This window comes from Chrysochloris asiatica, unplaced genomic scaffold (assembly GCF_000296735.1).
Source record: "Chrysochloris asiatica unplaced genomic scaffold, ChrAsi1.0 scaffold00040, whole genome shotgun sequence".
Lineage (NCBI taxonomy): Eukaryota > Metazoa > Chordata > Mammalia > Afrosoricida > Chrysochloridae > Chrysochloris > Chrysochloris asiatica.
This window is the reverse complement of record NW_006408558.1, coordinates 19,958,080-19,978,298: the sequence shown is the minus strand read 5'-3', so window position 1 is coordinate 19,978,298 and position 20,219 is coordinate 19,958,080. Positions and strand designations below refer to the sequence as shown.

General features: G+C 49.5%; 1 protein-coding gene across 1 annotated transcript; it reads left to right on the top strand.

Annotated features, from left to right (window-relative positions):
- Positions 1-525: 525 nt before the first annotated feature.
- On the top strand, positions 526-18,848 carry FRMD8 (FERM domain containing 8). Its single transcript, XM_006860931.1, has 10 exons — positions 526-610; positions 1,522-1,689; positions 3,720-3,821; positions 3,956-4,014; positions 4,105-4,271; positions 5,160-5,393; positions 6,050-6,173; positions 6,823-6,966; positions 7,427-7,631; positions 18,730-18,848. The coding sequence occupies exons 1-10, from the start codon at positions 526-528 to the stop codon at positions 18,846-18,848; spliced, it is 1,407 nt and encodes a 468-aa protein (XP_006860993.1).
- The last annotated feature ends 1,371 nt before the right edge of the window (positions 18,849-20,219 follow it).

The window sequence follows — 20,219 nt, the reverse complement described above, 5'->3', positions numbered from 1 at the left end:
GTCGAGCAGGGCGCGTGCGCGGCAGCCTCGGGCTTCGATTGGCTCCCGTGGACCGGGGAGGTGGGGCCGTGAGTTCCGCGCTTCTTCCTGCTGTGGTTTCCGCGTAGCAGCTGAAGAAGCCGAACCTAGGGCGGGAGCCTGGGTGGTGGCGGGGCCGGAGTTGGAGTTAGGGCCAGAGTCAAAACCCGGGCCTGAGCTGAGGCGGCGGGTGCTGCGTCTCTGCGAGGTGAGAGCCCGTGTCACCGTCTCTGCCCCTGATTGGGGTGCGCCGTGCCCTCCCTGGGCATCCTGCGCGCGTAACTTCAGCCCCCCCGCTTCTTACTGTCATAGCCGCGATCTCTGACCAGCCCGACCCTGACCCCGAGTTGGCCTAGGACCCTGAGTCTGCACCCTCAGTCCTTCTAGCCTGCCTTGTCTTACCTCTCGGATCCCTCTTGGGAACCCCCCTGTGTATTTCACTGAGAGCTTGAGCAGCCTCCGTAGCCCCGGACCACCAGTAACGACTGCACCTCTTTTCCTCTGCAGATGGACGAGACGGAAGGCAGTGCTGGGCATCCGGGCCCCGCAGAGCGGTCCCACCGAAGCAGCGTGTCCTCCGTGGGAACTCGAGGTGGGTCCCTGTTCCCATCCTCCTGCCCCTCCCAGGACCCAGCCCTGGAGAAGGGGCCCTGGCTTGCCAGGGCTTTCATTAAAGATAATCCTTCATATTAACAAGTGACAAACGTTGAGTCTCTTCAGCTCAAATAGCTGAGAAATACAAATGAAATCAATCACACAGATGGAAAGTAACACTTCTGTTTTCTTTGGTTCATGCATTTCTCACAAGCAGCGTTTTGACTGCATGACTCCATTTTCTTGTTTCATAGGAAGGAAGTAGGGCCCTGGAGGAGTTAAGCAAGGCCTGTTTTCCCTGTGGGAAAGTGGGTCTGAATTTCAGCCACTTCCAGATGATTTTAATGATCTTTGAAGAAAGTAACTGTCAGAACAGGATAAACTCGGGATTCAGAGAGCACATCGCTTGCATTAGTGATCGATTGTGCCCTCTTGTCTTGGCTGCCCGTCACTTGATTCAGAGCCACATTTGAAGCTGCTGACACAATGACTTAACAGAAGTTAGCTGGCTCCACCTTTTACTTAGCCCGATGCTACAGCTACTGTAACTGCAAGATAGGCTCAGCTAACTCACCTGCAGAATGTTCTTCAGAGCAGATGCACCGTTGTGGGGAGCAGTGATCTCCCCAGTCTGAGCCCTGAGAGTTTGGGGTTGGGGTTGTTTGGTCCCTGGCCCTAACTGACTTGGTTTCTGGGTGGTTGACTAAGTCCTAACAGATGTCATTGTAACAGGCCTTTCAGGGAACCTGGGGCTCACACTACCCTGGAGCAGATCTTAGCTCAGACGTGGAGCCTTGGTCACCAAGGGGCATAGGCTGGGGACCTCAGCCCCAGTGGGTGGTGGCGGGTTCCTGGGCTGGGCTGGCTGCTTTTGGATGGTGACCCCAGCTGACCCAGCTTCCATCACAGCTGCGGACGTGCTTGTGTACCTGGCGGATGATACGGTGCTGCCACTGGCTGTGGAGAACCTGCCCTCGCTCAGTGCCCACGAGCTACACCGAGTAGTTCGAGAGGTCCTGCAGCTCCCGGACATTGCCCTGGATGTCTTTGCACTTTGGCTTGTCTCCCCTCTGCTGGGTAAGGCATAGCAATGAGAAGCCTAGCCAGGAGGCTGTGAAAGGCACTGACCAGTTTGGGAAGAAAGGGGAGTCTCTGGAACGTCTGGTCACTGGATAGCCAGGCTAACCAGAGAGCACTCCGTTTGCTGGTGGCAGAGGAGAGACCGAGCCTCTCCTCAGCCTTGGCTGGGAGCCCTGGGGCATCAAGGCACAGGATTGTGGGGTGGGGGTATGCAGGAAGTATCCATGTTTACTGAGATGGACTCCGTGCCTCCACTTTGCCATGTCCTGTGGGCACAATTTCACCTTAGCCTTATGGCACAGCCCTGTTTGCAGGTGAAGACATGAAGGTTTGCAGCAAGCGATAGGGCCTTGAGCTTGGGTGGCCACTGCAGAAAAGCAGGCTGGGCCTACGGACTAGCCCCTGAGGCTTTCCCCGGCCTGAGGAGAACAGGAAGTGGTGAGGGCTTGGTTTCTGACCTGGGGTCACCCACATGGACTGGGAGAGCCCATGGAAGCAGTTCAGGCTGAGAGACCAAGGGGAGGTGGAGGGGCTGTGGGGGCGCTGACCCTCCAGACCCTCAGGCCAGTGATCCCTGGTTGACTAGAGCTTCTGAGGCAGCTGTTCAGTCAGGAAGTGGGATTGCACTAAGTATTAGCTGAGCTTCAAGTGTTCTTATGGGCAAGAAGGGACAAGAAAGGGAGACAGGTCCCGTTGACACAGCTTGAGGACATCCAGGGGTAAACCCAGAAGCCCTTAGTGATGGCCTCCTTTTCGAGGGAGGATCTGGGAGGGGGAGGAAGGACCTCCTGCCCTCACCTGCCCCCCCAGAGCTTCCTGTTCAGCTGCTACTTTGTAATTCTTGCCCCCCACCCTTTTCCTGCTGACCCTTCTCCTCCCCCTCAGGCCTGGGGCTCTGTCTCTGGAGAGCTGGGGGTAGCATTCCCATGTGCCTTGTGTCTGTTCCTCCTCCTACTTCCTCTGCCCACATTCCCTCTTCACATTCCTGCCCCCCCTCACACAAGAGCTTCTGAATGGGCTGTCTGTGTGGCCCAGGTCACCCTGGGGCACCAAGGCATCCAGAGACCTCAGCACAAAGCCAACACCCACTTTGTTCCCAGGCTGTGTTTAACTTGGGTGCCTCGGAACCCAAGTCCATCCCCAGGATGACACAGTGACCGATGCCCCTGGACTCAGAGCCTCTTAGGCCGGGGAGGGGGCAGCATCCTCGGAGTCGCCCTTCCCGCTTGGTATTTTGGGAAGGTGTGGATTTCCTAGTGCTCTGTCTCAGCACGTAATAGGGCTTCAGGGACTGGTGGTCTTAGTTGCGGGGGACAGCCTGTGGGCAGCAAGTCCACCTGGGAGTTCGTGGGGCTAGGACCAGCAGTCCTGCTCTGATGTTGGAATTCCTTTGTGCTGCTGAGCTTAAGGGTTCCAGAAAGGGGGGGGGGGGGGTCATTGACCCAGTACTCCCCGTATCACCCGTGTGTGGCCACTGGGTTCCAGCCAATGTGTTACCTCACTCATTCCTCCAGCAGACACAGAGTCCTTGGCGCTGACTGAATGTGGATGCTGGGAGCTCTTAGTGTTCCTGGCCGGACTTTAGGGCGTCCATGAGATAGGATTCTGTCCTCGCTGTAGCCACTAATTGTCTGACCTTGGACAGTCACATGAAGTCCCTCCATAAAGTGAAACATCCATAAGGACCCCACCCCCATCTCTGAGGACCCTCACAAAGGTGTAGGCAGGGAGACCCACGTGGAGCTGTGGCTACTCTTAGTTTAAGTTCAGGGTCTAGACAGGATGGTTTGGCCCAAAGATCGGGACTCTTGAGTCTGGTTGGCTCAGACACACTGAGTTGTTGGGGGAAGGAGCATAAAGGAGCCTAGAAAACCCTATGGAACAGTCTCTGCACACAGGCGCGGGGGGGGCGGGGGTCACTATGAGTCAGAATCAACTCATCAGCACCATTTGAACTGTTAGGTGCCTATTGGGGGTGAGAGGGCTGCTCTGAGGCTGTGTGGGCCACTGTCCCTCTCATCCTGCAGAGGTGCAGTTGAAGCCCAAGCACCAGCCCTACAAGCTGGGCCGCCAGTGGCCGGAGCTGCTGCTGCGCTTCACTGATGCGCCAGATGAAGACGTGGCCGTGGGTCAGTGCCATCTCCATCTGGGCCCATGCGGGGGGTGGAGTACTGATGGGGAGCCCAGGAGAAGGTTGGGCCTGGGGAGTGGGCCTGTTGGGCAGAAGCGGAGTGCTGGGTGATGACGCAGCCTCTCTTTCCAGATGAGCCTTCCCTACAATTCCGAAGGAATGTATTTTTTCCAAAGCGGCGGGAGCTACAGGTGAGGTGGGAGCAGAACCCAGGTTTGGTGCCTGTGCTCTCTCAGTCTTCCTTGCCTGGCCTGGCTGAGCAGTGCCCACCTGGTCCGTAGATCCACAACGAGGAGATTCTGCGGCTGCTCTACGAGGAGGCCAAGGGCAACGTGCTTACTGCGAGGTACCCGTGTGATGCAGAGGACTGTGAGGCCCTGGGGGCCCTGGTGTGCCGTGTGCAGCTCGGGCCCTACCAGCCTGGCCAGCCTGCCCCTTGCAGTTTAAGGTGAGAGCAGGATGGCGTGACGGTCATGGGAAGTGCACGGACCCAAGAGGAGTATTGGGGTGGAACCCAGGCTCTGGTCTGGGATTGTTCTTTGGGGCCACAGCCAGGTGACAGGTGGACTTAGTTAGTGCCAGGCTCTGGGTGGGATAGGAGTCCTTCAGCCTGACGTTTCTGAAAAGCATGCCTCTTGCTGTGACGTTCTGTGTCTCCCCTCCTATAGATGTCCTGGGTGGGCAAATGGCTGGGAGGTGGGCAGGGCCAGGCCTTTTGTGTGTTCGTTGTATAGAGGGTGTCACTGACTTTGTCAGGACTGGTGAGCGGAAGGTAGGACTAGGGTTTCAGAGCTGGTGGGGCAGGGGAGGGGTACTGCAGACCCCAGGCAGGGTAACTGAAGCACAGGGAAGGAGCGCTTTCACCAAGTCCCTAGGCTGGTGGAAAAGCCTGAGCAGGTGGGAGCAGGGCCAGCTGGGCCTGCATTTCTGGGTCTGCGCTTGAAGAATGTGTCATCTTGAGGCTCAGGGTAACTGTCACCTGGGCAGGTAGTGGGGACTGTTACCCCACCCCTTTTTATAACAGATTGCAGGGTGGGCTCCGCGCAGGTGGGCGGTTAGACTCCAGATCCTGCCCATAGGCGAAGAATTGGGATCTGAATCACATCTGTTGTCTGTCTGTTTGTCTGGGGCCATGCCTCCCCTCCCGAGTCCCTTACTTGCTATCTGGCTTGAATGTTACTGTGAGTCCCCTTCCCCTGTTCTTCCTTCATCTTCTCTTTGTGAAAAGAGCTTCCCCACTGCCCACTCCCATTCCTCCCAGAGTCGGGGGGGACCTCAGGATCACCTGCTTGCCAGGCCTCCTCATGCTAAAGCATCCTGCCTCTTTCCTCCTCAGGGAGAAGCTGGACTGCTTCCTCCCTGCCCACCTCTGTAAGCGGGGCCATGGCCTCTTTGCTGCCCTCCGAGGTCGTGGTGCCAAGGCTGGGACTGGTGAGCAGGGCTTGCTGAACGCCTACCGCAAGGTGAAAGAAGTGGTTGTCAGTGGCGGCAGCAGCAGCGAGTGTGAGGCTCCCCTGAGCACCCACTACCGCGCCTACCTCCTCAAGTGCCATGAGCTGCCTTTCTATGGGTGAGTAGACCGGGCCACCCTCCATCATCTGCCCTGGACACTCAGTCTCCTGTCCTGTCCCAGGCTGGGATAGCAGTGACAGCTCTTCCTCTTCCTCCTACCATAGTCACTGGGTCATTGGATCTGGGGGTCTTCTCTCTGGCCAGCTTTTACCCATGTGCTTGGGCACCTATTGTGTGCCTGACCTGTCTAGGCACTGAGACCACTGCCCTTGTGCAGCACACAGTCAGCACTGGCGGGGATAACTAAGCTACACAGTCTCTTGGAAGCTTCTAGATGCATGTGAATGGAAGTGTAGGATTTGACTATGGTTCTCTCTGGGCCAGCACTAAAGAAGTCAGGGAGTGATGTCTGCAGTGATTGACAAGTTCACGGGAAACAGGAGTGGAGTCAGGGTGGGTGGTTCGTGTCCCAGGGTACACTACTCCACGTCTCAGCGTCCAGCCTTGGAGCTACCCTGTGTTTCCCAAGCCAACTGGGGCGTGGATCTGCCCAGCTTCAGAGAGGGACTGATACTGAATTCAGGCTCTGGTCCCCAAAACAGCCTGGCCCAGAGCAGACCTCCCTGACCTCTGGGTAGAGCTGAGTCAGGACCCTCTGGGCCATTTGTCCTTGGTGCTGGCAGCAGGCAGGCTGACACCACATCCCTTCCCAAGGTGTGCCTTCTTCCACGGCGAAGTTGACAAGCCAGCCCAGGGATTTTTGCACCGGGGCGGGCGCAAGCCGGTGACTGTGGCCATCTGTCTGGAGGGCGTGCACGTTATCGACTGCCGGGAAAAGGTACTGGCACTGGGGGTAGGGGAGCTGTCCGGGAGGGACCAGCGGGCATCCCGAGGCTTTCCTGGCTCTGCTCTGGGATTGGCTTTTCTGCCTGGTGTGCTTGGGTGGGACGGGGCTGCTGCTGGGGTTATCATTCTGAGTGCTAGGAGGTTCCCAGAGCCTGGCTACTCAGCCTATATACCCTCTGCCTCATGGAGAAAGGCCCCACAACTGGGACCCCTTTCAGACCAACCCAGTGCTTGGCCAGCCAGGTCCAGCTTCTCCTCTGACCCAGCTGCCTCAGCTCCCAGGTGCTTGTAGCAGCTTCTTGACCCCGGGCAAGAGCCAGGAGATTTGGCCGACTTCTTGTGTCGGCCTTCTGTGCCCACTCTGGAGAAGGCCCCTCCTTCCTGGGACTTTTCCCAGCTGTAAGGGGGTGCTCCATCTGGGCTGTGCGATGAGGTACCGTGGCCTCCTTGGATCACATCTCTCTTTGAGGGTCTAAGGAAAGCTGGGCTCTTCACCTTAGAGAAAGGCCTGAATGAATCGAGACTCTATCCGGGAAGCACACCTGGACAAATGTTCCCTCCTGTTGGCGCCCAGTGCGGTGGGACTAGATCTCTGCTTACCAGAGTCCAAGCCTCCTTCTGCTCCCCTCCCACCCCCCTAGCACGTGTTGCTGGGCCTGCGCTTCCAGGAGCTGTCGTGGGACCACACTTCCCCGGAGGAGGAGGAGTGCGTACTGTGGCTGGAGTTTGACGGGGAGAGCGAGGGCACACCCGTCAACAAGCTGCTCAAGATCTACTCCAAGCAGGTTGTGGGCAGGGGGCTCCTGGCGAGCTGGCCTTCAGCAACTGGGAGGGGTGAGGGTCTGGGGATGATGGAGCCTGACCACCTACTAATCTGGAGCTGCCTGGGCTTCAGCTGCTGGCCAAGTGGGTCCACGGAGGGCTGGCCCAGCACTGTCCCCTCTGGCCTCACCAGCATGCTGCTGCCTGGACCCTGCCCTCCAGACCAGCAGCTGGCAGAGAAGCTCACGGCCTCCCTTCCTCCATTTCCCGTATCCATCCGTTCGTCTCAGCTCACCCTACACCCCTCCCATCAGAGGCCCCTTGCCCCTGCTCAGGACTGTTCCTGCTTTCTCCTCTTTCCCCATCGGCCTCTCCCAGAGCATGGTGCTGTTCATGGCTGGCTCACTGCCATCAGCAGGCGGTATGGGAGGGCTGGGTCTGCCTACCCAGCAGGTCTCACATCAGCCCCTCTCTCCTCTCCAGGCTGAACTGATGAGCAGCCTCATCGAGTACTGCATCGAACTGAACCAGGCTGTGGAACCCACTGCCCCCCAGGAGTGTGATTCTGGCCCCAACTTAGACTCTGGCTCCTCGCCACCTCCCACACAGCGTCCCAAGCTACGGCGGCAGGGCAGCGTGGTCTGTAGTCGCATCCAGCATCTCTCCACCATTGACTATGTGGATGATGGTGAGCAATCCTTCCTCCGTGTCTGTGTTTTGAGTGTATGTGAGAGAGTGTGTGTATGCGTGTGCACGTTCCAACACTTGAACTGTGGGATGCTCTGGAGGGGAGCCTGTGAACAGAGCCATTGCAGACATGATGTATCAGCCTACACCCTACAGGAGTTGCAATTGGAGGCCCCGGGTCCTGGTTGTACCAGCCCTTCCTGACCCTTCTCATTGCTGTCTCCCCACATGTGCTCATGGCAGCATTGTCCAGTTGGTGGAAAACTAGAAACGACCAGGCTTCTGTTAACACAGGAGTGGTCAGACAAAGGATGAAACCATATCCTGTGGAGTTCAATGCAACCAATCAAAGTATAAAGCCCAAAGTGTAGTGTGGTATGGACCATGCCGATGTAAACAGTTAGAACACTCTGCTGCTGATGGAAAGGTTGAAGGTTTGAGTCTACCCAGAGTCACCTCGAAAGAAAGGGCTGGCAATTTACTTCCAAAAAATCACCCATAGAAAACTCTGTTGTTCTTGTTAGATGTCATCCAGTTGGTACAGACTCATAGTGACCCTCTGCACAACAAAACGAAACACTGCCCAGTCCTGAGCCAACCTCATAATATTTCTACACCTGAGCCCATTGCTGCCACCACTGTGCCAATCCATCTTGTTGCGGGTATTCCTCTTTCTCCTACCCTCCACTTGTGTGGCAGTTTTTTTCTTTCAGGTTTTTATATATGTCTCCATTGCCTTCTTGCCTGCATGGTTTCTGTTGAGAGATCTGAGCTTAATCTGATTTGCTTGCCTTTGTATGTTACACTTCTCTTTTCCCTAGCTGCTTTCAGGACTCTGTCCTTATCTTTGATTTTGGAGAGCTTGATTATTATATGTCTTGGTGATTTTCTTTTAGTGTCTGTCCTTCCTGGGTTTGTTGAGCTTCTTGAATACTTATGTTTTTGCTTTTCAGGATGTTAGGGAAATTTTCTTCCAGAAGCTCTTCAACTATTTCCTCTGTGGACTTCTGTGATTCTTCCTGTTCTGGAATGCCAATAACTCTTAAGTTATTCCTCTTCACGTTGTTAACATAAATTTTAGACCTTCTTCATATATTTCTATCCTTTTTTCTGCTTGTTATTCTATCTTAGTAGTATTGAGAGATTTATTTTCCAGCTCACTAGTTCTGGCTTCCATCTCTTCAATTCTACTTTTTGCCCTTTCAGTGTATTGTGCATTTCTGATATTCTATTACTAATCATTTGAACCTCTTTCTGTAGATTTTAAATTGTTTCCAATGCTGCATCTGTCTTATTTTGATTGTTCCTGTAACACTTTCCTGACTTTTTCATTTTTATTCTCAACTCCATTGGCAAGTGTTTTGAAACATTTTATAATCATTTTTCTGAATTCCTTCTCAGGCATTTCCAAAGCCTGCCCTCCTTCCAGGATGGAGTGTAGGTCTACCTCCAACTTACTTGTCTCAGTCACTTTATCTTGTTTCTGGACATGTGCTGATATAGTCATCTGTTTCTGTTGTGGGGCATATTCAGTGGTTAGCTGTGGCCTTAAAACTTAGAAGGGTGTGTGTTTTTGTATTTTTTATGCTTTCTGGTTGCCTCCAGGTAGATGTGATCAGGAGACGGGCTTCCCTTTTCACTCTTCTTCCTTTATCTCTGCAGTTCGGTCAGGCTGCTCTGATCCTCCCCCTGTTTGGTTTCACCCAAGATGGCTGCTCTGGGAGCAGCTGAGCACCTTGGATTAGAAAGTACTGGATTTCTTGCTTCTGCTACAAAGTCCACTGGCTGTAAGCCTTCCAGCTTTCTAAATATTCGTTTAAATGTAGTTCAGAGTTCTGGGACCATCCCCTGAGCCTGCTTGGTCCGGTGTTCTGTGTTGTTGCTGACGGAGCTCCTCACTGCACCTTCTACTCTCTCTACCATCTTGTTTGTTCTCCCCTGGCTGTACTTCTTCCAACACAGATGTGTTTGTTCTTCTGGTTGTCCATGGTATTTTTAATATTCTCCTCCAATATCATAACTCAAATGCATCAGTTCTTCTGTGGTCTTCTTTATTCACTATCCAACTTTCGCATGCATGTGTTGCCGTTGTTAGGTGCCATCAAGTTGGTAATGACTCATAGCGAACCGATGCACAACAGAATGAAATGGTGCTGCGTCCTGAGACAACCTCACAATCACTGCTGTTTGTGAGCCCATTGCTGCTGCCACTGTGCCAGTCCATCTCATTGGAGTTCTTTTTCTCCAACCCTCCACTTTACCAAATATGATATCATTCTCCAGTGATAATATGTCTGAAGCATGAAAGACCATGTCTGGCCATCCTGGCTTCCAAAAGGAGCAGTCTGTCTTTACTTCTTCCAATACAGATTGGTTTGTTCTTTTGGTAGTCCACGGTACTTTTAAGATTCTCCTCTAACACCGTAACTCAAATGCATCAAATCTTCTACAGTGTTCCTTATTCACTGTCCAACTTTCACATGCATATGGGTCAGGTGCACCTTAGTCCTCAAACTGACATCTTTGCTCTTGAGCAATTTTTAAAAGTCTAGTGCAGATTTGGCTAATGCAATATGTCCTTTGATTTCTTGACTGCTGCTTCCATGAGTACTGATGATCTGAGAAAAATGAAGTCTTTGACAACTTCAGTCTTTTTTCCATTTATATAGATGTTGTCTATTGGCCCAGTGGTGTGGATTTTTGTTTTCTTTACATTGAGAATGCAACCAATACCAAAGGCTGTGGTCTTTGGTCTTCATCAGTAAGTGTTTTAAGTCCTCTTTGCTATCAGCAAGCAAGGTATCATCTTTATATTGCAGGTTGTTAATGAGTCTTCCTCCAATCCTGATGCCACATTCTTCATATAATCCAGTTTCTCAAATTATTTGCTCAGCATACAACAAAGTGTGGTGAAAGAATACAATCCTGGTGCACGCCTTTCCTAATTTTAAACCATTCGTTGTTCTGTTGGAACAACTGCCTCTTGGTCTATGTACAGGATCCTCATGAGCACAATTAAGTATTCTAAATACTTATTCTCTGCAATGTTGCCCATAACTTATGATCCACATAATCTAAAGCCTTTGCGGGTAAGCATTTTTCTGTATTTTCTGCTTTCAGGCAAGATCCATCTTACTTCAGCAATGATATCGCCTGGTCCACGCCCTCTTCTAAACTGGCTTGAACCTCGAAGTTCTCTGTCAATGTGTAGTTAGCCGTTTTTGTGTTCTCTTTAGCAAATTTTTACTTGCATGCAATATTACTGATATTGTCTGATGATTTTCTCATTCTGTTGGGTCATCTCTCTATAGAATGGGCACAAATGTGGATCTCTTCCAGTCAGTTGACCAGGTAGCTCTCTTTCAATTTTCCTGGCATAGATAAGTGAGTGCCTCCAGTGCTGTATCATTTTGTTGGAAGATTTCCATTTGTATTCCATCAATTCCTGGTGATTTGTTCTTTGCCAGTGCCTTCCATCTATTCCTTCAGTATCATTAGCTCTTGATCATATGCTATATCTTGAAATAGTTGACCATCGATTATTTCTTTTTAATAGTGACTGTGTATTCCTTCCATCTTCTTTTGATGCTTTCTCCATCATTCAATATTTTGCTCATGGAATCCTTTAATATTTCAGGTCAAGACTTGAATTTTTTCTTCAGTGCCCTCAGTGTGAGAAATGCTGAGCATGTACTTACTTCCCTTTTGATTTTCTAATTCCAGGTGTTTCCACATTTCATTATAATATTTGACTTTGTTTTTTCGAGCTGACCTTTGAAATTTCCTGTTTAGCTCTTTTACCTCCTAATTTCTTCCATTTTCTTCAGCATCTCTATGCCAAAGACCAAGTTTCAGAGTCTCTTCTGACATCCATTTTGGTCTTTTCCTTCTTTCTTACCTTCTTAATGACCTTTTGCTTTCTTCTTGTATGATGTTCTTGGTATCATCTCAAAACTCTTCTGGTCATTAGTGTCTAGTGTATCAAATATGTTCTGAGATGATCTCTAAATTCAGGTGGGATATATTCAAGGTCATATTTTGGTTTTCGTAGACTAGTTTTAATTTTCTTCAGCTTCAGCCTGAACGTGCATATAAGCATTTGATGGTCTGTTCCACAATCTGCCCTTGGCCTTATTTTGACTGATGATAGGGAGCTTTACCATCATCTCTTTTCACAGATGTAGTTAATTTGATTTCTGAATATTGCATCTGATGATTTCTGTGTATTGCTTCTTGTTTAAAAAAGGTATTTGCAAAGAAAAAGTCATTGGTCTTGCAAAATTCTATCATGCAATCTCCAGCATCGTTTCTATCACCAAGGCCATATTTTCCAACAACTGATCCTTCTTTTGTTTCCAACCTTGCATTCCAGTCACCAGTAATTGTCAGTACATTTTGATTGCATGTCTGATCAATTTCAGAATGAAGAAGTTGATAGAATTCTTCAATTTTATCCTCACTGGCTTTAGTAGTTGGTGCATAAATTTGAATAGTAGTGGTATTAACTGGACATCCATGTAAGCATATGGATATTATCCTGTCACAGACAGCATTGTACTTCAACACAGATCTAGAAATGTTCTTTTTTGTTTTTTAATCCACACCCCTCCTTTTTTTTTTTTTTTAAATGTACATAAAACACACAGAAAATATATATTCATTTCAGTGACGAAAGGGCACAGTTTGCAAGCCAGCCTCCTGCCCACAGGCACACAGCCTTTCTCATTCCATGGGTCTAGAGTTTCAGCTGGAAATCTGTTTGATGATAAATGCAATGCTCCCTTCCTTTTCCATTTGTCATTCCTGGCCTAGTAAACCAGGTGATTGTCAGATTCAGAATGGCTAATACCAATCCATTTCAACTCACTAATGCCTGGGATATCTATGTTTATGCGTTCCATTTCATTTTTGACAATTTCCAATTTCTCTAGATTCATACTTCATACATTCGAGTTCCGATTATTAATAGATGTTTATAGCTGTTTCTCTTCATTTTGAGTTGTGCCCCATCAGCAAATGAAGGTCTCAAAGGCTTTGCTTCATTCACGTCATCATGGTCAACTCTACTTTGAGGCAGCTCTTCCCCAGTCGTATTTTGAGTGCCTTTCAACCTGAAGGCTTATCCTCTGGCACTATATTGGACATTGTTCTGGTGCTCTGCATCATGTGTCAATATTCAGTATTCTTGCACTATCTGGACAGTGTTCCACTGCTATTCACAAGGTTTTCAGTGACTAAATATTTGGAAGTAGTCTGTCTCTCCTTCCTTGTCTGTCTTGGTCTGGAAGCTTAGTTGAAACCTGTCTACCATGGGTGACCCTGTGCTGGTATTTAAAATACTGGTGGCAACCCACAAGCCAGCACAGTACAGCAAACTGACTGACGAGTCATAGATTTAAAACCCTGTGGAGTGCAGTTCTACTCTGACATACGTGGGGTCGCCATGAGTTATATCCTACTTGACAGTAGCTAGCAAATGCAGTGTTGTACCTGGATGGACGCCTAGAGCGAAGGACAGTGTGAGACAGCTGGTGATGTTAAAGTTTGTAGATTAGTAGTATCAATCTCTCCGTTTTGACAGACATAGCAGGTAACGTAAGGCTGCGGAAGGTAGTGGACTTGTCTGACCTCCTCTGACACGGAAGGAGAATCAGCCCAAGGCCGATTCCTGTGAGGCAGAGGTCAGACATGCCTTTACCTTCCGTCTTTATCCTAGTCTGACAGCAGCCATCCATCCTAGCCACTCTGCTTCTCTGCTGGGCCAAGAGTCCATTGCTGTGGCCACACAGTACTCACAGTTACAGGGCTTCTTAGGGAAGTGACCAGGGTACAATTCAAGATCAGAAACAACTTAGGATATAGTAGTTCTCCAGTCAGGAAGGCCTCTGTCTTTCCTTGCTGTCAGCAAAGCAGCTCCTTGGCCTCTGTCATGCTCAGACAAGTGTTACATGCCCCTTATAGCATTGTTGACGCATGCCCCAAGGGCACCCAATTCTGTATGTCTATCTGGGAGGCTTCACTCTGTCTTTCCATGCTGCTGTCTCTGCTGCTGCCACTTTACCAAGCAGGAGTCTCACACGCTAGTCATGGCTCTAGTTTCTAGATGGTTTTGGGATCTTTTGTTCCTGATTCTGAGATGACTCTTTTAAAACGTTGTTGATGTTAAGTGCCATTGAGTTGGTTCCAGGTCATAATGACCCGGTTTAAAGTTTCTGAGGAGTGGTTGGTGGGTGTGAACCGCTGACCTTGAAACTCAAACTGACCTTGTGGTCCAGCACAGTGCCACACCAGGATTCCTTTTTAAACTTAGCAGGATGAAAAACTGACCAGTCCCATATTAGAGTCCCATATACCCTATTTGCATGGTTTTATCATTCCAGTGCTTATCCTACGGAGCCCTGGTTTGGTGCTGTAGGATAAGCACTGGACTGGTAACTGAAAGGTTAACAGGTCAAACCCATCAGCAGCTCTCAGAAACCCTACACAGGATCGTTAGGAGTTGGAACCGACTTGATGGCATACAACAACCCAGTCATTTGATGGAAGTTATGAGGACTAAGGCTGGAAGAACCATATGCCGTAATCTCACTACCACAAAGGTATTAACATACCAGGTAATGGAACATGTTAACGTTTAGGAAAGCTGGTTTGGAGCTGTCTGTTACCTTCATAATTTTCCTGCAAATCTAAAATGACTGCTAAATACGTTTGTTTTGTGTAACAGAACAAAGATTAAAATCAGGTAACAGGGCAACATGCCAAAATGTAAAACTGTGTATGTGTGTGTATGTGAGATAGCGAGAGGAAAAACCATTGTGATCAGTTTCTGCAACTCTTATAGTTTCTTTCGACTTCGCAGTATTTAAGTGTTACAACGATCATGTCACTTTTATTATAATTGAAAACACTTACTTTTTAACAACTCTAGTAGTATTGAGGGAGCCCTGGGGCACAGTGGTTAAAGTGCTCCATGGGCAACCAAAAGTCAGCAGTTGGAACCCACCAGCTGTTCCACAGGAGAAAGCTGAGGCAGTCTATTTCTATACAGAGGCAGCCTTGGGAACTGGGGGCAAGGGGGGCGGGGTGCGGTTCTGTTCTGTTCTGTTCTGTTCTGTCCTGTCCTGTAGGGTCACTAAGAGTCAGAATGGACTTAGTGGTGATGGTGTCTTCCCACATTATATCAACCAATAATTGTCACACAGCCCTTCAGTAATGGACATTGGAGCTCATTCTAGTTTTCAGTTATTACAGACAGCATTCCCACTGCCACCCAGTCAATTGGAACTCCTGGGACAGAACCTTACAGGATTTCTGAGATTGTAAATCTGGAAGTATGGATATTCTGGAACACTTTAATTGTGCTCATGACGAACCTATACACAGACCAAGAAGCAGTTGTTCAAACAGAACAAGGGAACACTGAATGGTTTAAAATTAGGAAATGTGTGTGCCAGGATTGTATTCTTTCACCATACTGTTTGCTGAGCAAATAATCCAAGAAGCTGGGTTCTATGAAGAAAAACGTGGCATCAGGATTTGAGGAAGACTCATTAACAACCTGCGATATGTATAGATGATAAAATCTTGCTTGCTGAAAGTGAAGAGGACCTAAAACATTTACTGATGACGATCAAAGAGCACAGCCTTCTGTATGGATTACATCTCAATGTAAAGAAAACAAAAATTCTCACCACTGGACCAATAAACAACATCCTTATCAATGTAGAAAAGATTGAAGTTGTCCAGGACTTCATTCTTCTTGGATCAACTGTCAACACTCATGGAAGCAGCAGTCAAGAAATCAAACGACATATTGCATTAGGCAAATCTGCTGCACAAGACCTTTTTAAAGTGTTGAAGAGCAAGCTTGAGGACTAAGGTGCGCCTGACCCAAGCTATGGGATTTTCAGTAACCTCATAGGCATGTGAAAGCTGGACAGTGAATAAGGAAGACTATAGGCGAATTCATGCATTTGAGTTATGGCCAGACTTTGCCTCTCATGCTTCATACATATCATCAGGAGGGACCAGTCTCTGGAGAAGGACATCATGCGTAATAAAGTGGAGGGTCGGAGATAAAGAAGACCCTCAACAAGATGGATTGGCACAGTGGTGGCAGCGATGGGCTCAGGTGCAGCAACGGTTATGAGGTTGGCCCAGAACCAGGCAGTGTTTCCTTCTGTTGTGCATAGTGTTGCTATGAGTCGGTATTGACTCAATGGCACCTAACAACAACAACAACAAATCTAGACAGGATTAGCTAGCTTGTCTTTTGCCCCTGGAATGACTGGTGGGTTTGAACTGCCAGTCTTGCAGTTTTCAGCCCAACATTTAATCCTCTGTGCCACCAGGATTCCTGTAAACAACAGACCCATAGCTAAGTTGTTACTTGGAATCCCACCTGTTTCTCCTGGGTATGTATATCTCTGAAGTGGAGTTTCTGGGTCAAAGTGTGTGCACATTTTAAGACTTCGGATCTTTTAGCATCCTCAGAGTGGTTTTGCTAACTGCTGCCTGCCTTCCAGAGTCCTGGTGTGGTGGTGTAGGATAAGCACTGGACTGTTGACTATAAGGTCAGTAGTTCAAACCCACCACCACTCCTCGGAAACCCTATACAGGGTCAATATGAGTGTTAAGCGACTCAACAACACTTAACAACAACAACTGTCTTCCAAAGTTCCTGGAAGGTGTCAACAATTACCATCTCTTGGCTGCTATCCAAAAGATTGGAGATTTCAGTCTACCCATAGGCATGTTAGAGTCCTGGTGTGGTGCTGTAGGATAAACGCTGGACTTATAACTGAAAGGTCAACTGTTCAAACCCACCAGCTGCTCCTCAGAAACCCTATACCGGGTTGCTGTAAGTTGGAACCGACACCACAGTTCCTAACAACAAAACAGGCCTGTTGGAAGCAAGGCATAGTGATCTACTGCCGAAAAATCACCCTTGAAACCCTGTCTGTAGAGCATGGTTCTGCTTTGACACACATGGAGTCGTCTTGAGTCAAAACCAACTTGATCTAAACTGGCACCTGCTTTCCTTGCCCACCGTGGGTATTGTCATTGTTGTCAGGTGCCATCGAGTCGTCGGAACCGACTCATAGTGACCCCATGCACAGCAGAACGAAACAATGTCTGATCCTGGGCCAACCTCACTACCACTGCCACACTTGACGCCATCAATGATGCCACCTGGCTGATAATTACCCCCCACCATGGGTATTTCATTCTGAAAGAAGTACTTTGGATTAACGTTTGAATAGGCAGTCCCTCCTGGGTTTTGAACAATTATGAATGTCCAACTTAGGGACGATTCCTACTTTACCCGTAATGTTAGTCAATTTGCCCTCACTTTGAACTTACTGAAGCAGTACCTATTCACAATGTAGTCTTAGTATGGCACTGTAGGGTAAGCATTGAACTACTAACCACAAAATCGACGGTTCAAATCTACCAGCCGTTCCTCAAAAACCCTATACAGATTTGCTGTGAGTCGGAACTGACTCGATGACACTTAACAACAACCAGTTCACAACAAATTGCTGATCACGGTCACCTTGACTTTCTGCACAGGGACAGATCTTCAGAACCAGCACTGATGTTGGGACATTGTGCTGGACTTGATCTTTGGTTTTTTTCCCCTTCATGAATTGCTATTCATATGTTTTGTCTATTTTCCTTTTGTTATTTGAGTATTTTGCTCCCCCCCCATCTCCCACCCCTAGTAACATCTTACATTGTGTTGTTAAGTGCCATTGAGTCAGTTTTGACTCATAGTGACCCTGTATAGGATTTCCAAGGAGCAGCTGGTAGGTTTGAACCACCAACCTTGTGGTTAGCAGTCTGGTGTTTATCCTACAGCACCACACCAGGACTCCAACATATTGTATTCATTACATGAACCAATTCGGATATATTATTATTAATGAAAGACCATAGTTTATTTAGATCCCGTTACTTTTTCCCTAGTGTCCTTTGTCTGTTCCAGGATCTCCTGTAAGACCCTACATAGCATTTGGCTGTCATGCCTTCCTGTGCTGCCCTGGGCTGTGATAGTATCTCAGACTTGGCTTGTTTCTGGTGACCTTGACAGTTTTGAGGAGCACTAGGCAGGTATATTGTAGGATGCCCCTTAACTGGGATTGGTCTCACGCCTTTTCCATGATTAGACAGGGCATAGAGGATTTGGAGGAACACCAGAGATACTCCGTTTTTATCACAGTAAGTGGCATATACTGTCAACCGGCATATCACTACTGATGTTGACTTCTATCCAACCCAACCTATGCCACTGAGTAGGAACTAACTTATAGCGACCCTACATGACAGAGAACTGCCCCATAGTATTTCCAGGACTAAGACTTTACAGCTTGCTATGAGTTGGAACCGACTCCATGGCACATCACAACAACAGCTAGTCTTTACAGAAGCAGATGGGCCGTGTCTTTGTCCTGCGTTGTTGTTGTTAAGTACCATGGAATTGGTTCCAACTCATAGTGACCCTGCACAGGGTTTTCAAGGCTGTAAATCTTTACGGGAGCAGAAAGCCTCATCTTTCTCCCACGGAACAGCTGGTAGTTTCCTACTGCCGACCTTGGGGTTAGCAGCCTGATTCGTAACCACTACGCTACCAGAGCACCTTTTCACCTGTGTAGCAGCTGGTGAATTCAAATCACAGAGCTTTTGGTTCGCTGCCAAGTACTGTAACCAGTGCATCACCAGGGCTCTGAATTTACCCCTCAGCTTGATCTTTTTAACTTGTAAGCATCGTTTATCTTGAGGCTCACCTGCAGTCACTCAGCGAAGTGGCAGGCGTTTTGTTTCTATGGTCGTCTATTAAACCAGTGTCAGTAAAAGTTCCTGAGATGTCACAGCTGGCCTCATGTCACAGGCGCACTGGTTTCCTGGTTTGTGAGGTTGACCGCACACCCATCCATCCTGTCACTGGGGACGCAGTATAGGAACGGGTCTGAGATTCAGATGACAGGGATGAAGAGAGGTGCTCAGACGGAATAGGCATCCCACTGTAGCCAGAACTCGGGGCCCAGGCCCCGTCAGAGAAAGCTGCTGCTCAGCACATTTCTCCTGTTCCCTTATAGGCAAGGTGATCAAGCGGGTCAAGCCAAAGCGCTCCACGTCCTTCTTCAGCCGGCAGCTCTCCATGGGTCAAGGGATCTACAGCGTGGTGCAGCCCACAGACAGCCTGGAGCAGAGCTGAGGGCAGCAGCACCGGCAGAGCAGGGCTCCTGGAGGCCCTGGGACCCAGCCCTGCCCTCCTGCAGGCCAGGCGGGCTGAGTTAGTCCCTGGAGGTAGAAGGTGTGCGTGCGTCAGGCACCCCTGTTGCTGAGGATCTGCAGGTGTTTCAGACTGTGGATCAGTGACTTCTGAACTGGGAATGATGCTGAGGCCTACAGAGCTGATGGGTGGGCTTCCCCTCAGGACCCCTTGTACAGCCTCCCTCCTTCCTTGGACTCCAGGCCCAGCCACTCCCTCCCATCCAGAGGTCTCCTTTCTGCTTCTCAAGAAGGACAGTGTCCCCTGGTCTGAAGTGCCTGCTGCTGTCTCACCCAGTAGTGTTTCTGATGACAGGTGGCTGAGGATAGGGCTCAGGATCTACAGGTCCAGTCTGTGCCTTTTGTCTTTACTTTGGACTTCGAGGACATGTCCCACACACTTGCTGCCAGGCTGGGCTGTGCTCTGGAGGGCAGAGACGGGGCCCCTTGTGCAATTGAACCACAGTAGAAACCGAGGTGATGAGGCCCCCCCACCCCCCCAAGTCTTCCTGGCTGAACCATGGCCCTAGGCACACTGTCTTCGGGACTGGGGATGCTTTGCTGGGATTAGCAGGATTGGACAGGACCCAGCTTGGACGGTTTCCTCAGGTCTTATAGGTAGGAGCTGCTCTAGCCAGAAGGAATGCTTTTCATGATGTCACACACTGGGGGTGGGGGGCTGTCATATGGAGGAGCAAGCCCCACAGACCCACACTCCCTGCTCTGTGAAAGTTCCCCTTAGCCTAAGTGGTTCTCCTCACCAAACCTCAGCCTACCATTTCTCCCATGGTGTTCTGGGTCTTGGCTTTTTGTTTTCCCTATCTGCTTTGATTAATTGAAGCTAGTGAGCTCTGGGACAACTCAAAGAAACAACCTTGTTTACCTCAGAGCTTCTGGTTTATCTTCAAAGATGGCGCTGGGGGTTTTCAGACAGCCTCTCCATCTGGCCTGAGGACAACTGCACCATGTGTCCTGGCAACAAGAGACCATCTCATCTTAAGTTAAATTGAAAAGAAGGTTTGGTGTGGGTGCTCAGCTCTGCCCTCCTGGCCACCCTGACTCTGGGTCACGTTATATGAGCTGGCAGCTCCCAGATGTTTCCTGGGCTGTCCCACCGGAAGGAAGCAGGTTCCAAGCCCATTAGTGGCCTGTGAACACTCCAGGTGGGCATTCCTCTGGCAGCAGAAGCTTTGCTGTTGATTAGACCAAATCAGTGGAAAGAGGCTGAGGAGGAGGGGGCGATGCTAGCTGCCACATTTTATCTTCCCTCCTGCAGATACGGGATCCACTGATAGCCTCAGCCCAGCCAGTTCTC